The sequence below is a fragment of the Patiria miniata genome, unplaced genomic scaffold, assembly GCF_015706575.1.
Source record: "Patiria miniata isolate m_02_andy unplaced genomic scaffold, ASM1570657v1 HiC_scaffold_17, whole genome shotgun sequence".
NCBI lineage: Eukaryota > Metazoa > Echinodermata > Asteroidea > Valvatida > Asterinidae > Patiria > Patiria miniata.
The window spans coordinates 1,930,480-1,947,281 of NW_024037055.1; the positions used below are offsets into that span (position 1 = coordinate 1,930,480).

Genomic DNA, 16,802 nt, shown 5'->3' on the forward strand with positions numbered 1-16,802 from the left:
TCCCTCATTTTAAGTCATAATTAAGTCAATAAAAAGTAAAAGAGCTAAAAAAAAATATGCATGGATTATAATTTGATCAACAAGGGTTCACGCATGGTTCATGGTTCATCAATGAACACAATAAAAAGTCACCGGTGATCACGTCGGCAGCACATGCTCAACGGCTGTTTTCTGCACAACAGAAACAAGGCAAAGACGTCGTGTTTCGGACTCGCATCACTCAGAAAATCAATGTAAACTGGTTCGGAAACCAGACTAAGAACGTTGGTGTTTTTCCCTAACTTCGTTTCATCACATGTATCCTGTGACTTCACTAAGTTAGAGGCTATCTGACCGCTGAAGAATTCGTCGTTTCTCGTCCTTTTACGTCGTCCTAACAAGTACGTTCTTATTGAGTAGGTTGTTCACAATAATTCTGGTTAACTGCCTGTGAATTTTGAGGTAGCCTGAAATTCTACAAGGTGAGTTTTAAGTCCTCGTGCGAAAAGTGTTTTCACGCTCGCAGCTGGCTGGCCGGCCGGCCGGCTTGGCCCGGCCGGCGCCGCGTATAAAATTCATTGACGCACGAAGACGGCAGGCTGTCTGTCATTTTCACCTGTTCACCATGTTCACAGAATACACCAGCACTAGCAGGCCTGGTACTTGTAGTAGTTACATTGGGTGTGTTCCCTTCCTCCTTTGAAAAAAGAAAGAAGTAAAATATGGACATTGTAATTACTAAATTAGCATTTCAAGCCCAAACATTGATTATTAAAATATTCTGTGATGTTAAAATAAAGCTACTGGGTATACCGGTAATTGACATTTGGTGGTGGAGTTTTTAATTAAAAATATAAGCCTTACTAAGTCACTTTATGCATTGCCGGTAACCGGGTAGGTCGAGTAGGTGCATACCGTAAATATTTTGAGTAAAGTACTCTACATTTGTTGTTGATTTGATTTTGTGAAGAAAGTCATAAATATTTAACACTAAGTTTGGATTCTGTCCGATTCTTTAGTGCTCAAACTTCAAAGATTGTTTAAAGCAGCAGAGATTCGAGGTATTTCATCAATTTAATGGAAAGATGTTCACATCCAAAGGTATGGGAAGTTGACTCTCCCCATATAACCAAGAATTCTTGTTAAAATACTTCCACAAAAAAGGTTCCAGAGTGTTTATGTTGCAACTAGAATCAACCCTGTCCGGTTGTAGAAACTGTTAAGTTTTCTATAAGAACTGCTCTAAATAAGATTAAACTTGTTCAGAGTGAGTTAAAAAAAAGAAAGAAGCAAACTGCGTTGTTGTTTTCTGTATTTCCATTTTAAAACCTGTTTTGTTTCTCTGTAGATACCAACTTGAAGTTATTTGAAGCCCAGCGAATAGTTTTCATCATTTGCCAGTTATAAACATGTGAAACAGCTGCATAAACACCATGGAACAGTTTCACCAGCGTAGTAGAAATTCCTCAGGGACATGAGTTGGTGCCCGAGCTTATACTTTTATACCACTTCTTGAAAGCCAACTTGTGTTTTGACAAAATTAAAGCTGCCAAGTTGGAAGGTCAAAACCTATTTTTCAGTTTGTGAAGGACAGTCGCAGTCATTGGGAACAGAGAGGCATTCAAGTCCTTTTTCATTTAAAAAGTACTGTGTACAAAGTTGCGAAGATCTTCATCTGTGACTGAAGAACAACTAAAGAAGGAACAATGTTAGCTAGCGACTGGCGGCCGTTTGTGTACGGGGGCATCGGCTCGGTGGCCGCTGAGTTTGGTAAGCATTATGAACAGGGTTGTAATCAAGTGGTCACACAAGTCAATCACAAGTCAATCGCAAGTCAATCGCAAGTCAATCGCAAGTCAATTGCAAGTCAATCACAAGTCAATCACAAGCCACTCACAAGCCACTCACAAGCCACTCACAAGTCAATCACAAGTCAATCACTAGTCAGTCACAAGTCAGTCACAAGTCAATCACAAGTCAATCACAAGTCAATCACAAGTCAATCACAAGTCAATTGCTTGTCAGTCACAAGTCAATCACAAGTCAATCACAAGGCCCGTCTCATGTTAAGTGACAAACTACTCAAATGAAACGTGACAAGGCCAGTCCTTTGTGGTTGTGCATCCCCAGTTGCTTGTGACCTTTAAACAACTTGTGACTGTGATTCAAGTAAACAAGTAAACAAGTAAACAAGTAAATGTGTAAACAAGTAATCAAGACAAGGCTAGCCAAATAAAGCTGGTCCCAGAGCCCACAAACTTCTATTCATTTGATTTGGAATGGCGCTCGGCTCGACTGGAATTCTTTTCATGCATGTGGTCTACACAATATATTTAACCCATTGGTGTTGTGGGGTAATCCAGTACAATTGCACTGCCCAGCTCACAAATGGCAGTCAGTCAGCCGGTGAGATAGGTGCAAACAGGACACCAGGCTAGCCCTCCGGCCATGACCAACAACAAGTCCTTCCTACACCACTACCTTGATAATAATCTACATGAACTTGTGCCAAGTACAGACCTACATGTATACAAGGATAACAAACTGATAGTGCGGCTAAAGTTCAGCCAACTTTGCAGGGGCAACGCACTTACATTATCAAGCTCAAAGACAACTGCACTCTTATCAACTGTCATACACACATTTGCTTATGAATGAATCACGAGAAACTGTGTCCCATCCTATTTATGTCAGGGTACATGTTGCACTGATCATTTTATGTGGTCTCTCTTTTTTAAAACAGTAATGCTACACATGCACAGCTGTTGGTGATTTTCATGCATTTTTCTCATTTAAATTTGGCTGCATGTGTTAAAATGAACAAAAACTAATGTACTTTCCCCCCAGCACTGCCAGCAGTGACTTTCATTGCTTTGTACTTTTCACTCTCTGCACATCAGACCAGCCAAAATGTAAATAAACTGTCTAGCAGGAAGTCCTGTGAACAGTGAGAAAAGCTGTTCCGCATATTTGGACACCTGTCGCACAGCTGATTAAATTTGCACTTTTTCTGCACATTTTTTTCCAGTATTTGTAAAGTGTGCACGCCAATAATAACTTCCTTTTTTAGCTTTGGGTTGTTTTTTTTGGCTAACCTTCCAGAAATCACAAAAAAATCTTGTGAACATCTTACAAGTACTTCAGAGTGTGCATAGCATTGGATAAAAGGATTAAAGGGAAATTACGGCATAAAATCCCTGACAATTTTATGATTTTTGATTGTTAACTTATCCTATTCAAAGGTTTGGTTGAAAGGAAACTAACTTATGTCTTACTGTTCCTGAGAAAAGATGAAAAAACCTGGTTGTCCATTCAATGTACCCAATGTTGTGCATGTTCACGCTGTGTGTGTCACAATACATTATTTTAGCACTTCAATACTTATTATTTAAAATGAAAGATTGAAAAGTTCTCACAGTGTAATCCCCCCCCCCATCTTTTAATAAAGAGGATGTAATCGCATGTTAAACCAAATGTTTTCAAACCTGTTTGATTCAGGCACCTTCCCCATTGACCTGACCAAGACGCGTTTGCAGGTGCAAGGCCAGCGAATGGGGAGCAACTACAGGGAGTTGAAGTACCGTGGGATGACCCACGCACTCGTCAAGATATCAAAAGAGGAAGGTATCAAGGCGTTATACTCTGGGTAAGTCTTTCTGCTTATATCCGCATCCTTACCACTAGAGCAGGCAGTAAACACAATCAGATCCACCCTACCATCAAACGGGTCCCTACATAATTGATATTGGTGGGGGGTGGGAACCAGTCTATGCTACAAATAATTTGAAAAGTTTGAAAATAATAATTCCATAACTAAAAGTTGGTTTGTTGTTTCAGCTTTATGTCTCATTCAAAAGTGAGTAATTTTGTAGCACTAGAAAAATAGCAGTGAAATTTGAAAATAGGACATAGTGCATTGTTAAGGTCAAAGCCTGAGTTTGGAGTCTGCTTTCACTGTGTAAGGATTTCTTGATTATTACCCAATATATTCATTATGATGTGAATGTGATTCCTCATCAGCATCAGACCGGCCATCCTGCGCCAGGCCTCCTACGGCACCATCAAGATGGGCTGCTACCACTCCTTCAAGCGTCTCCTGGTGGAGAACCCGGAAAATGAGACCCTGCTAGTCAACGTCGTCTGCGGCGTGGCGGCTGGCGTGATTGCCTCCTCCATTGCCAACCCGACTGACGTGCTGAAAGTCCGCATGCAGGCGCAGGGTGCCAGTTTCGCCAACACCAACGGCATGATCAGCTCCTTCGTCAACATCTTCCAGGAGGAAGGAACCAGGGGACTGTGGAGGGTACGCGCAGTCTCGCATCTTTGTACAATAATGAGTATGGAGCATAATTGACAGCCAGTGGTCTGGCATTACAGGGACTTTTGGCAGAAATTGTTGAACCACCCAGAAGTCCTGCAATTGATTTGTCTTTTTAACCATGGTGGGTGGGGGGGGGGGTACTTGTGTCGTGTTCACAGAGCCAGTTATGTTAAAATCGTGTGTGCGCTGTTATCCAATGTCGATTTAAAGCACAGATCAGTCACAGTGGTTGTATTCCCAAGCAACCACATCTCTAGAGTTTCTTTAACCACAATGGAGGGGTTCTGCACAGTCATGATGCAAGAATTTTTAAAAGAAGAACTTTGAGTGACTGTGAAATTCACTGTGATTTTCGTTTTCATTTCTAGGGTGTGGTCCCAACTGCCCAAAGAGCCGCGGTTGTAGCGGGGGTAGAGCTCCCAGTCTATGACTGGTGTAAGAAGTGGATCATTGACAACAAGTGGCTGGGAGACACCATGTCAACGCACTTCATGTAGGTCGATAGTCACTTTGCTTCCTTAGTGGTGGTGCTGACCCTCTTTTGTACACTCATCTTACAAATCTCTTCCAGTTCAGAATTTCATCCACTTCAGTGCTTCCATTAGGCAGTTGTGTCTAGCCACCCCCCCCCCCCTTAATTGCTTTATGATGGCTGGGTTACTGGAAAAACAGCACGGAGGGTCTGTCAGCAAGTCTGTTGCCCCCCCCCCCCCCCCCATTTAAAATGGTCTGGTGACATCCAATGTTAAACAGTGTTTGCCAGTGAAAACGAATTGACACTTGAAAGTGGGTGATATTTTGATTGAAATTTCTGTTGTCTTTTTTCTTTTTATAGAGCAAGCTTCATCGCTGGCTTTGCTGGGGCTGTCGCCTCCACTCCCATAGACGTCGTTAAAACGCGGCTGATGAATCAAAGAAATCTGCGAGACCACTCGAGACCCCAGCACATATACAAGAACTCGCTAGACTGCTTAGTAAAGGTATGGTACCTAGCCTTCTTTTATGATGACAGTGGAAGACGTTTCATAATTGGCAGCAATGTCAGGTGAAATACTTCTGGAGTCACAAGGCTTAACAAGCTAAAGCAGTAGGTGGCATAATCAATTTTTTTCTGGCACTAATAATAACTAAATTAATGACAATCATGTGCAATCACTGGATGTGCAAATATTTATTATTGCATTATTTCTGCCAGAACAAAAAAAAAACCAAAAACTTGCAATTATAAGCAAATGTCTCACTTCACTTGGAATGTACTACTAATGGAGATCGATGAGCCTGTTTGTTACTTCACATCATGTTTCTTCGCATCAAGTTTGTATAGAATTTATTTAATAGCATCGGTGAATTAATTTCATTGAACAAATTTCCCTGTGCCACGTGCGTGGTCAATTTGTTATCAAATTTCTGCCTTCTAATGGCCTTGCTGATAACGTCAGTTACACTGCTAATTTACATTACAGCACGTACAAAATTGTACAAGGCCAGTTCACTAAAACATTTTCATGCAGGAGAGCATGTACATTTGATTCTTATAAAAGTGACAGAGTTACCAGTAACATTTTGATTGTACATGAAGTTGAAGACTAGATTTGGAGCCAAAAGGGAAGTCAGATACAGGCAGATGTTTGTGTTGTGCTGTACAGTTTCAAATAATTTATTATTCAGTTATTCAAATATGGATTCAATGGAATTTTCAAATATTCACAATGCGCCGATCTCATTTTACTTGTGCCAGGCACCAACCTAAATTGGACGTGCTGGTTTGAAATTAAATAGACTTTCAATAGGGATTTATGATAATATAATATGCATCAATATTTTGTTATTTTTTCGAGTTAGCTGACAAGCTGATATTTGAAAGATTTTAAAGGCTATGTAAATAGAGCTAATACACCTCACAGAAGCTTTCAAGTCATGTGTGTATTGTCGACCAAAATCCAGCTTTTGACAAACAGTGAAACAATGCAACTCGTATGATTAAAAAAAACACTGATGTTTTTCTTCATCTTCTCGAAACCCCTCACATTATTGATATTCGGATCGGAAAAATTTCGATATTCTTGGGTGATCATATATTCATATATACGGTATATCTTTACCAGATGTTCAGCACAGCAGTGTGGCTGTATTCATTTACAGCAATGTTCAAATGTGTACTACAGGCGTAGTAATTATTCTCCAGTCGTCCTTGCGACTAATTTAATAACATGTACGGCAAATTTAATAACATGTACATCAAATTTAATAACATGTACATCAATAGATTTCAAGGCATAAATGGCCCTGATGGACAAAAATACAAAGTTCTTGTCATTTTTTAATAGGCAGGAACTGATGAGAACTCTGCCAAGTACAATGTATTTTGAAGATTGCTCTGGCTATGCACTTCTCCTCATTCATCAATTTCTGAATATCTTGACCTGAAGTTTGAAGATAGATTTTGATGTGCATTGAGGTTCTGTGTGCAAATTGTATATTGATTATGGAGATACCGCATAAAGGCACAAGTATATGTTTGTATGCACATAAATTGTTAGAGCCTGTCAACTCTCTCGCTCTCTTTTCAAAGGGTTTTATGCCTATAATCCCTTGGAAGTTTATAATTAAATAATAGAAGTACAAAGAATATGTCATTTGGGCCTCTGCGGCCGATTTCACGAAAACGTACGTAGCTTGCGCCATGCGTAGGACTTGCGCAACAAATGTGTTGTGCAGCTGCGTGATAAACTAATGATCGCTTTCATGAAACATGGCGTAGCTGCGCAGCGTTTTCAATAATCTAAACATTCTGAGGAGGAGGATTACAGCATTTGCGAAGGCTGTTTGCAAATGAATTCCTTCGTTCATGAAAAAGTTGTTGAATTACATGTACCTCATCCCGCCATTTTGAAGATCATTTTGTCTGAATTTCTTCGGAATCGTGCGGCAACTCTAAAAACTCTGTCATGAGTAAAATAGCAATTCAATGTACCTCATACACAAAGCTGCGAGTGTCTTGTATCAACATTGAGCAATGAAGGCTCCATGATGATCACAATTTACTTGTAAAATAGGTCATTTTCAGTCACTACGCCACAACTTACACCACCCAAAATGATCGTACAAGTTATGCTATAATTTATTGCACAAGTCACGGACTTACGAACTATGAGACTTTTGTGAAATTGTCAGAACTGAAATGTTATGCAGACCTGCGCCACAAATTGTGGTGCGGGTGAAGTTGCGCCATCGCATAAAGTTTCGTTTCGGCTACTGAAGATGGATCCATTTGGGAGGATTTAAAGAGAGTCCTTGGAAAAATGCTGTAGGAGCTAGGGATGATTTGCTGCTGAAGTCTTTCCTGGTTCATTTTAATACAAGGTTGCATGATTGGATTTTCCCAAGTATCAATAGCAGGTGTTTTTTCAGACTGGCTACTGTCCAATTACGAGCCTCGAGGACCTCAAGAGGGTGGTTGGTTAGAGTCAAGAGTGTTTGCGTCTGATAGACTAATTTCAGACTTGTTTTTCCCATTTGTGTTTCAGACTTTCAAGTACGAGGGTTTCTCCGCTCTGTATAAGGGCTTCATACCAACTTGGGTGCGACTCGGTCCGTGGAATATCATTGTATCCTTTTAAAACAAACAACTGCACAAAATAAATGCCTAATGGAAACTGTGACGTTCAGTTTACCAAGTGTTTGCAAATTTCTTTGCAAAAGATAAGCAGAGGGTGAGACTATGGTTGTACATCTGACATTGTCTGACCTTTTAAAATTTTTGTCGAAACAAAAAGATGTGCTCTCTCCCATATTGTGTTGCAGGTACACAACAAGTTGATGAAGAAATTGACATTCTGCTTATTATAATTCAAAACTGATCTTGCAAGATCATTTTGTCTGAACTGCATTATTGTACAATATGCAATAGGCCTAACTCAACTCTCGGTAAATTCATCCCCAGTTAAAAAAAAAACCTTAGAAAGGAAAAATGCACTTGTCATAATGAATCCCCCAGAGGGGAAAAATGAACTTGTCAAACGAAAAGGCAGAGAAACTTGGCTTCAAAAACACAATTTGTTCTTTTGTTGTCAAACAAGTTGGCGTAGTTTGTAGGTATCTTATCACCAAGGCCTTTTTATAAAAATTTGTCTTTGTCTACTATCAAAAATTTACTCCTCTTGTTTAGGTATTCATTTCCTTAGCTTTTGTTCTATCACCCCAGTTCTTCATAACGTACGAGCAGATGAAGAAACTCCCGTTATGATGGCCCTCCAGTGAATAGCACAGCTCTATTTTTTTTCTAAAGTCTCTTGCCACTGATTACTCACCATTACTAAATTTCTATTTGAGTATTTCCCTGATCGGTCTTGCAGTAGCAAGTTCATGCTGCGGTGGTTTGTTAAAATGAAAAAGGGACAGAAATCTTGAAAAACACATCTAATTATGGAAAAATTGTAAACACTAACATACCACAAGTTGAAATTACTGTCGCAAAAATAGTGGTGTTTTCAAAGCCATCTGCGACATTTTCTTTTTTGGAAATTTAATCATTTAAGAATAAACTATTTTTTTTCATTGATTATGGTGTCATAATTATTTAGAATGTTTTTGTTTAATCGTTACTAATTACTGTCACAGCACAAATGCAAAGTTTGCAAGAGTTGCCTTGATTTTATTTTATTAATATTTCTGTTTCATTTTTCAGTCCGCTGCGTTTTGTTCTCCGAAATGTAATAAAGTCAAAAAACAATTTCAAGTTCAAGTTCAAGGGATTTAAGATTTTGACCAATTCCCAGATTTGTACAAGAGCGACATCGCTGTATTTTGTTCTGGTGCCAGCCTAAATTGAAATAGTCTTATCAGAAATTAAACAAAAACAAAAATTTACCTAGACGGGTCATTTGACTGTACCTTGATGTTAAAAATACCCCATAACTATTATTTCTGTGATTTACGCACATCTATATCAACTAAAAATACTTTAAGTCAAAACCGAACAGTGGAAAATTGCATTAGATTGGACAAACGGACATATTAAGGATGCCAGTAAGTAACAAAAAAAGGCATGAGGAATCCGCAATCTTGTTATTGAACAAACTTTTCCTTTGAGGATTGCCTCACAAGCTGTATTAAGCTTTCCAGGGTTATATTGCATCCTCTGATCCATGTTGCCTTTAAAGCTTCATTTGTGCTCACCGAACCATACTCGTGGAATGCAATGTCTCTGAATGCACGTAATCTTGGGAAATTGACGCTGTACATCGCAAACTATTTTTGACAAACAGCCTGCATTTTGCATGGGTGGCTTTTCATGGCGATCGCTCTTCGAAATTTGATTTTCACAGGATTTATTGCCAATTTGCCGAGATTGTATGGAAGGGCTTCAATGGATCAAAGAATCTGGGACATTTAAAAAAAAAAATAGCATTTCAGTTTTGGTTAGGTTGTCGACTTTTTTCGTGTTTAGTGTTCTCCCATAAAGTATAAAAATCTGCTTTAAATTACATGTAAGGCATCCTACATTTTAAACTAAAAAAGTGTGAAACATTTTTTTTGGGGGGGGGGCACTACATTACCCTTCAGTTCTTGTTGGAGTTTTTGTACCTCCGCTTCTCCCTTACAGTATCGACAGTTATGTTCATAAAACTACGACGTTACCTGTACCCATCCATGAGAGCATTTTTGCACAAGAACGATTCCATGACTTGATTAAGTGAATACCAGATGCAGGTGTTTTGTTCCAGACAGACATCACATCCCTGTAATTGGAAAAAAGTCGCTCTGTGTTTATCACACTTTTTAACCCTTAAACTTGCTGATTTGGAACAGACGCCACAGCTTCAGGTTCAATAAAGGATCATTTGCATTTATCCCGAAAGATTATCAAACAGCTTACTTGGATTTGGACATATTTTGACTGTGTTTTTCCCATCTCCTAGCTGCTGTACTATATGTGTTGCAAAGTGATAAAGGCTTTTGGGAATTACAGCGTATTGGTGTTATTCACTGCAGTATTGTCATGGCAAATATTTCCCTTTGCTTTTACAAGAACCGAATCAACCAAGTTTCTCAGGTCTTTAGTGTTTACAGACGGCGTCAAAATGGCAATTGGTTTATTTCTTTTTTTATTCAATCGAAATAATTGCATTCTCTCAGGGAATGTGCTCTGTAAATACACTATTCGGGTCACAATTCAAACCCCGAGCATTTTTACCGATACAAAAACAATATCTTGTTTTGCCGCACTATGGGGAATATTTGTTAGTTAAAAGCCTCAAGCTGTCGTACACACTACCCATGTCAATACCAGCTCTTTCTGAAGGCTATTTGAGGGCCCTGGGAACAAACGTGCCAGTTTTTGGCCATCATAGAAAAACAATGGAGCCCCTTTTTTCATACTGTGCATTCATATTACATGTGCATTAAATGGTTATAATGTGGATAGGGACAACAGATCGGTTGGTTTCAACCTTTGTTCATTTTCAGAGACATGCTGCTTTGAAATCAGATTTATTTATTTGAAACAATTACGCCAAAAATAACTCTTTAACGCTTTATTTTTGGACTGAAAATGAGGTCACACTTCTTGGTCACTCTTGACTTCAAAAGGAAAAATGTAGATTTTGTAATTTTTTTTGTAAGTTCTGTAAATTAATACAGTTTTGTATATAATTTCAAAAGTGTTTCTCAGTTGTTCATTTGTATAATTTGTAGGAAATGGTTTGTGTGTGTTCTTTTACTTTATGTGAAGTTATTCATTTGTCTCTAGTCAATTTCAAGTTGTCGTTTTTTTCAAAGGCAGAAAGTTGCTTCCTTTATTTTTAAACATTAAAATATGTTCTCAGACTAGTAGTATATTTATTTACAGCACATTTCCATTGTAACACAAGTCAATTGAGTTTGGTTCCATTTCTACTTGAGCCCCATAACACTGGAAATGGAAGTTAAGTTCTATTTCAATCGAGAAATGTTTTTTGCTTTTTTTTTCTCATTCACTTTACCAAAGGACTTTGCCGAGAATTACATATGAGCTCCCTGTGAAGAACACCCACTTGTGATAATACGTGAAACAAATAAAGTTGGAGGCACTTCGATAGAGTGGGCATTATAACTTAAAGCCCTGATTCGGACAATATATCAAATTCAGTCGCAGCTTTATGAAGTTTTCTGCGAATCAACCAAATTAGCTGGCCAGACGTTTCGCTCTTAACAAGATATGCTTCAGAGGCAAATGACGGAGGTACAAGAAACAAACAATGCTCTTTTGAAGCAGGTCTTGTTACGACCGAAACGTCGGGCCAACTAATTTTGTTGATTTGTATATTTCAGATCAATCCGGTCGGAAGCAGATTGAAGCAGTTCAATTCAATTTCATGAAATGTTCTTCGTTAAGAACTTAAACGAGACCAGGTGTTTCGTTGTAAAAGAATTACTGTTAGTGTGTTTTGCTGCATTTGAATTAAGCTTGGGGGACACTTGTTTATTTGTCATTACTTGAATTTCTCGGGAGGAGAAAAAAAACCTAGCTGAAGAACCAATTAAGTTGTTTTCTAATAATCAGAGCAAGCTTCGAGACCCCAAATTGTTATCCATCCTGACGTTATCGCACACAAAAAGTATGAATTATATACGCCTAAATAGCCAGAGGGCCCCTTCCTTCCAAAATTAAGGAAATGGAGAAAAGTTGTCGCTCTCAAATCTCGTGTGGCATTCCTAATTTAGTTTGTTTCCAAATTGTATCTGATTAGGGATGTTTTTTGAAGTGAGCAGCTGTTTTGGTTTCTTTGTGTGGTTCACTGAAATGGCAGGCATTAAGTACAGTACTGCACCATTCAAACAACCAACTATCATTTATAAATTGTCCAGTGTTTCATGATTCCTAACCAAAGTTTTTAGGATTTGTGCGATCGGCGTGCCTAAAATAGTAACACAGATTGAAAATTAGTGGTGTACAAATTTCAAATGTCATTCGAATCTGGAAAGTTTTAACGTATTTTGGTGTGTTGATTAGGAATGTTTGGAAGTATTTTGCTTGCAAACAAGTTCAATTGAGAACCAATAAAGTTATGCAAGAACTGAAAGTTCCTGTTTTAATATTTGGTAGATTTTGACTTGATTGATTTTTTAGTTTGAAGTAGTTTTAGGGTTTCGATAAGGGGTAACGTTTAATTTGTGGCTTTTTAATTAATTTCATAATTTGAAATAAATATTTTTTTTTTGTCGGTAGGAAATTTTGATGAAATTCTAGCTGTCAGATGGCATTAATAAGAACAATCTTTAATAATCAGATACCACAGTAACACAATTAAAATCTGAAAAATTCTTTAAAAAAATTCCTTTCAAAAACGCTTTTTCCAAAATGATCATGGCAAGAAAAATTTCGACTTTTTTCAATTTTTATTCAAATACTGAATTCAGTGTCTCAAATTTCACAACAAAACTACTGTACAACTATTCTGTGCTCAAGCCCCTTGACATTTGAATGCAAGAGATGCTCTTTGTTTTCAAGGCTACGGGGGGGGGGGGGGGGGCTTGGGGAGGGGCTGGTTTGCCAGGGGGCGAGGGGTGTCGTGTCATTTTTACAAAATGCAATTTGAAAGAACACCTTTTCCCTGAAAGCAAAATTGACTTTAACAATTTGTAACTTTCGTATAGCGATTTGACATGCAACTTGGACTGCCTTCTGGGCAGATTTATTCCATCAATTTTGTTCCATCCAATTTCAGATGAGATGACACCTCAAAACTCAAAAAATTCCCATCAACAATAAAGGTTCCGTTCGCTTGCACTTTACGTAATTGGAGACAAGGTTCTTAAATATTCATTGGTGTATTGATTCAATTCCGTGGAATAAATTCATCAACATATCCATCTGTGCAGGGTTAGCTGTACTTGTTACAATCAAAGAAATGTGCAGGTGAATTCTTGGCTGTGACTGCTTTTAACTTGTCGCCGCATGTGCATCTACAATTCTGGGAAATTTCTTCAGGGCACTGACGTAAATGTAATTCGTTTTTTGTTTTTTAAAGAATTTCAAAGAAAAGGTGTTGCAAGTTTGGTTTGTGAACTAAAGAAGGTTGTTCTTGATTTTGAGAGACTGTTCGTTTTGATAACGCTGCCAGACTCTTCATTATCAGAAACATACAAAAAACTGAGACATCAATACAATATTAAAATCTTCGATTACAAAGCAATAACAAAGGAATTTATATATATTCAAAAAGGCTTCTTGTTTTTATTGGCAACTGCCACTAGCAGTAAGAAGTGATTATAGAAACGATTTCAGCAAATCATAAATTGCTAACAAGTGGTTGGTGTTTTCTCTTTCTTTTACTGCACTGCTTTCCACCTCCAAATACATGTATTTAAAGATTATTCATAGACTATACATGTATTTGACAACAATTTTTTTACAAAAATTCTCGGGATTGTTTTATAGCAATAGCCGTCTGCCCCCACCTTGTTTTCTACAGCAAGTATTGCTTAATCAAATCTGAAATGCAAATTCAATAAATAAATTAATCAATTCCTACTAAACGGCTTTCCTATTCAGCCAATGTGAGTCTGCACAGTTTTGTTTGGGGGCCATGATGTATGAAGTATTCTTGACAAACCAGCTCGTTATCCTTCTTTGTCCATCACGTGGCTGGCTCTAACGTTTCCACGTTTTTGTTGCCGGTTGGGTTCAGGCCAAACATGGCCTGGCCGCGGTGCCGGAACATGAAGAAGGATGGTCTGTTGCCCACGGTGTCAAAAGATCTGATTAACCAACCAAAAAAAGGAAATTAATCGAAGTTACCAGGACCCATGTACACGTAATGGAAATATTTTATATGCAATCTTTGAAATAAACCTTTGTGTTCAAGTTTTAATTTATTTTTAATCCTCCAATTGCCATTTTAAGGGCGGTTTGGTGCCTGTTTGGTTTTAATGCTAATGTAAATCTCCATATTCATGACCAAAACTGTGATGTTAATTCAAGGCAGAGCCTTCAGTTTCACATCTGCTTCAGCACAAAAAGTCACTGAAAATGTAGGGGTTTGCTATGATTACTGTTCTGCCTTACGTGATTCATTGTTTCAGTACATGACAGTAAGACGATAAGAACACTTTTCTATAAGCAGAATTTTGGGTTTAAAATTTGAAGAGAAAAACCCTAATCCAAAGAGTGTATTCCTAAAAAGTGACACCACATGACCACAGCAACAGCACCCTCAGTTGTTAGGAATAGCACGCAACATTTTCAATGTGTAAAAGAGTGCACTTTGCAACATTTTTACCAAAAACGGATGTCTCATAGTTTTTATACATTTTTGGGGAATAGATATTTGCTACAAATATGCTCCAGTGTAAAATTCATTTCCCAACAAATTGAGGCTCAAGTAAATGTGCAAATAAACAGCACTTTAATCTCAAGGTTTGGTCATGCTTTCCAAACGCTGCTGTTTTCTTAGAGTTTCGATCATCATGTTCTGTGGATTACATGGGTTCAATCAATGAGCCTTGGGGATAGAATAAACAGCTGAGCCCCACTGCCGTCAGACAATCGATTTAATTCTGTTTACTTGCAGTGCCTCTTGTATATTAGGAAGTAGTAATCTAATCCAGCACGGGTTTTGCAACATTTGAGTGAATCATCGAAATTGGTGTAATATTTAGTCTTTTAAAATTGGAAGTAATTTCAGCCGATGAAATAAAATTGCGTGTGTACAAATCTCTGCATTGCTAAAAAATATCAATCAAACTTTTAAAACCGTCGGAATAAATTATTCAAATGAAATATAATAAGCAGATCCGAGACTAGGTTTTACTAAAAAACGTTGACAAAATTTGTTCCTGTGTTGCTCTAAATATCACTCCCTTAGAATTTTTTTAAACTTCTATCTCGATTTATCGAGAACATCAAGAAACTTGCTTTCACTTTAGTCAATTAATGATTGATCACTTACTTCTTTTCCATGTCAGCCATTGCTTTGATTCCACGGAACTGCCCGGCTATGTTCAACACGCCGTATATGGTGATCAGAAGACTAACCAGACCCTGGCAAACTATCTGTGATTTTAAACAATTTTCAAAAAGGTTCAACCATGTCCCATTTCATGATCAGCTCATAATATTTATGAAATACAGTACATTCATGTGCATATGTATGAATTAAAACCTCACGCATTTTTTCTTTGAATTTCAGTGCATCCTCCAAGACTCTCCACTGTAAAAGAACACCAATCATTCATTTGGCAAAATAATTTCTGTTCACAAAAAACTTGGTCCTCAATTGTTGGATTTTGAAAGATCTGGGAAAATAGGCCTAATGGTTGATAAAGAATGAGGCCGTTGTACTCACATCAATGGGTAATCTGGTGAACTCCTGCTCTGTTAACCGCAAATACGTTCTGTCTGAAATGAGACAAGCGTATTTATAAGTCAAAATGTGCACACTGGAAATTAATATGGCCAAAAAACGTGCATTAAATCATGTACATCTGTTACAGTTCTGCAGACTTTTCGACAATGGACTCCGTCCAGGAACAGAAGATGGCGCCTTTTGCGAGAGAGAGCTCAATTGGCAATGGACGGCACACAGTACCACGACACGTGCGCATACCACGACACGTGCGCATACAGCGTATGGGCTGATGGGGCAAAGTATGCAGGACTAAGTTTATTCTGAATGTGCACAAAGCCATAGCGCTTGACATGAGCGTCAAGTGTCGTCGGCAATGGGTCTGAATGTCCCTAGCAAACTCCCACAGTGGTACGGTCTGTCCCAAATAAAGTCCGAGTGATTTTAAGAATGTCATAAAAAATTATATTCAAAAATTCAGAATACAGTTGAAAATCTTGAAAACCTAGGAACAGAATATTGTTTTAGGTTGTACTTTTTGTAGAAGTCATTTTGAAACGATAAAAGCCTTTTTTAACAGGGATCAAATTTATTTTGTTAGTAGGCTCGAAAGAAAGTCCATAAAAACATGCCACTCAAAACGTTAGAGGGCGTTTTCATATTGCGCAAATGAATGATGATGCATGCTCGCTCTCGTCAGGTCGTACACAATGAAAGAAAACGATTTATTTTTACACTATCCCATCGACAAACCATAACGCTTTTCAAACGAGCAATGCTATACAGCTTGAAGGACGAGGTGGTGATGTTTAACTTACGCTGGGCAGCGGAATAACCGGCATGTGCAAGTCCCAAAAACCCAACTGCGAGGATAAAGCCGCTGAACGTCGCCATTTTGGTTTAGCGGTCGACGGCTGTTTTATGGCTGAAAATAATTGACCTAGATACGTAAGTGCGTTTCAATTCAACTTGATTGCAAGTAGGTTGAGTTAAAGTTACGCTATTTTGTTTGTTTCAAGGAATGCAAAAAAAAATAGTGTAGGCCTAGGCCCATTTGTTGGAGGAAAGTGTGTATGAAATTACCTTGGCCAGTATACGACGTTTTACAACTAGATGAACATCATATAGCAATAATATTTTTTTGCCTAAGTGACAGTACAGCTAGGCAAAATGCC

The 16,802-nt window shown here is 38.2% G+C and overlaps 2 protein-coding genes across 4 annotated transcripts; one reads left to right on the top strand and one right to left on the bottom strand.

Annotated features, from left to right (window-relative positions):
- The first annotated feature begins 239 nt into the window (after window positions 1-239).
- On the top strand, window positions 240-12,363 carry LOC119723374 (kidney mitochondrial carrier protein 1-like). Of its 2 annotated transcripts, none has more exons than XM_038193980.1 (8): window positions 240-461; window positions 1,328-1,749; window positions 3,478-3,625; window positions 4,000-4,282; window positions 4,669-4,793; window positions 5,136-5,280; window positions 7,828-7,908; window positions 8,505-12,363. In XM_038193980.1, exons 2-8 carry the CDS (start codon window positions 1,686-1,688, stop codon window positions 8,544-8,546), a joined length of 888 nt encoding a protein of 295 aa, XP_038049908.1. In that variant the 5' UTR covers window positions 240-461; window positions 1,328-1,685; the 3' UTR covers window positions 8,547-12,363. The 2 variants fall into 2 exon arrangements, with proteins under 2 accessions (XP_038049908.1, XP_038049909.1); XM_038193981.1 differs by having other exon boundaries at window positions 240-380.
- A 297-nt stretch (window positions 12,364-12,660) lies between these two features.
- Window positions 12,661-16,557, bottom strand: LOC119723375 (membrane magnesium transporter 1-like). 2 transcript variants are annotated; one of them, XM_038193982.1, is made up of 4 exons: window positions 16,446-16,557; window positions 15,628-15,680; window positions 15,232-15,335; window positions 12,661-14,041 (listed from the first exon to the last, which is right to left on the bottom strand). In XM_038193982.1, the coding sequence occupies exons 1-4, from the start codon at window positions 16,519-16,521 to the stop codon at window positions 13,921-13,923; spliced, it is 354 nt and encodes a 117-aa protein (XP_038049910.1). In that variant the 5' UTR covers window positions 16,522-16,557; the 3' UTR covers window positions 12,661-13,920. The 2 variants fall into 2 exon arrangements, with proteins under 2 accessions (XP_038049910.1, XP_038049911.1); XM_038193983.1 differs by lacking the exon at window positions 16,446-16,557 and adding an exon at window positions 16,163-16,193.
- Window positions 16,558-16,802: the final 245 nt, after the last annotated feature.

Coding starts and splice junctions, on each gene's coding strand:
- LOC119723374 (XM_038193980.1), top strand. CDS start 1,686: ATGTTAGCTAGCGACTGGCGGCCGTTTGTGTACGGGGGCATCGGCTCG. Junction 3,626..3,999: donor ATCAAGGCGTTATACTCTGG/GTAAGTCTTTCT, acceptor ATTCCTCATCAG/CATCAGACCGGCCATCCTGC. Junction 4,794..5,135: donor ACCATGTCAACGCACTTCAT/GTAGGTCGATAG, acceptor TTCTTTTTATAG/AGCAAGCTTCATCGCTGGCT.
- LOC119723375 (XM_038193982.1), bottom strand. CDS start 16,521: ATGGCGACGTTCAGCGGCTTTATCCTCGCAGTTGGGTTTTTGGGACTT. Junction 15,681..16,445: donor CGGTTATTCCGCTGCCCAGC/GTAAGTTAAACA, acceptor GTCTCATTTCAG/ACAGAACGTATTTGCGGTTA. Junction 15,336..15,627: donor TCACCAGATTACCCATTGAT/GTGAGTACAACG, acceptor TTAAAATCACAG/ATAGTTTGCCAGGGTCTGGT.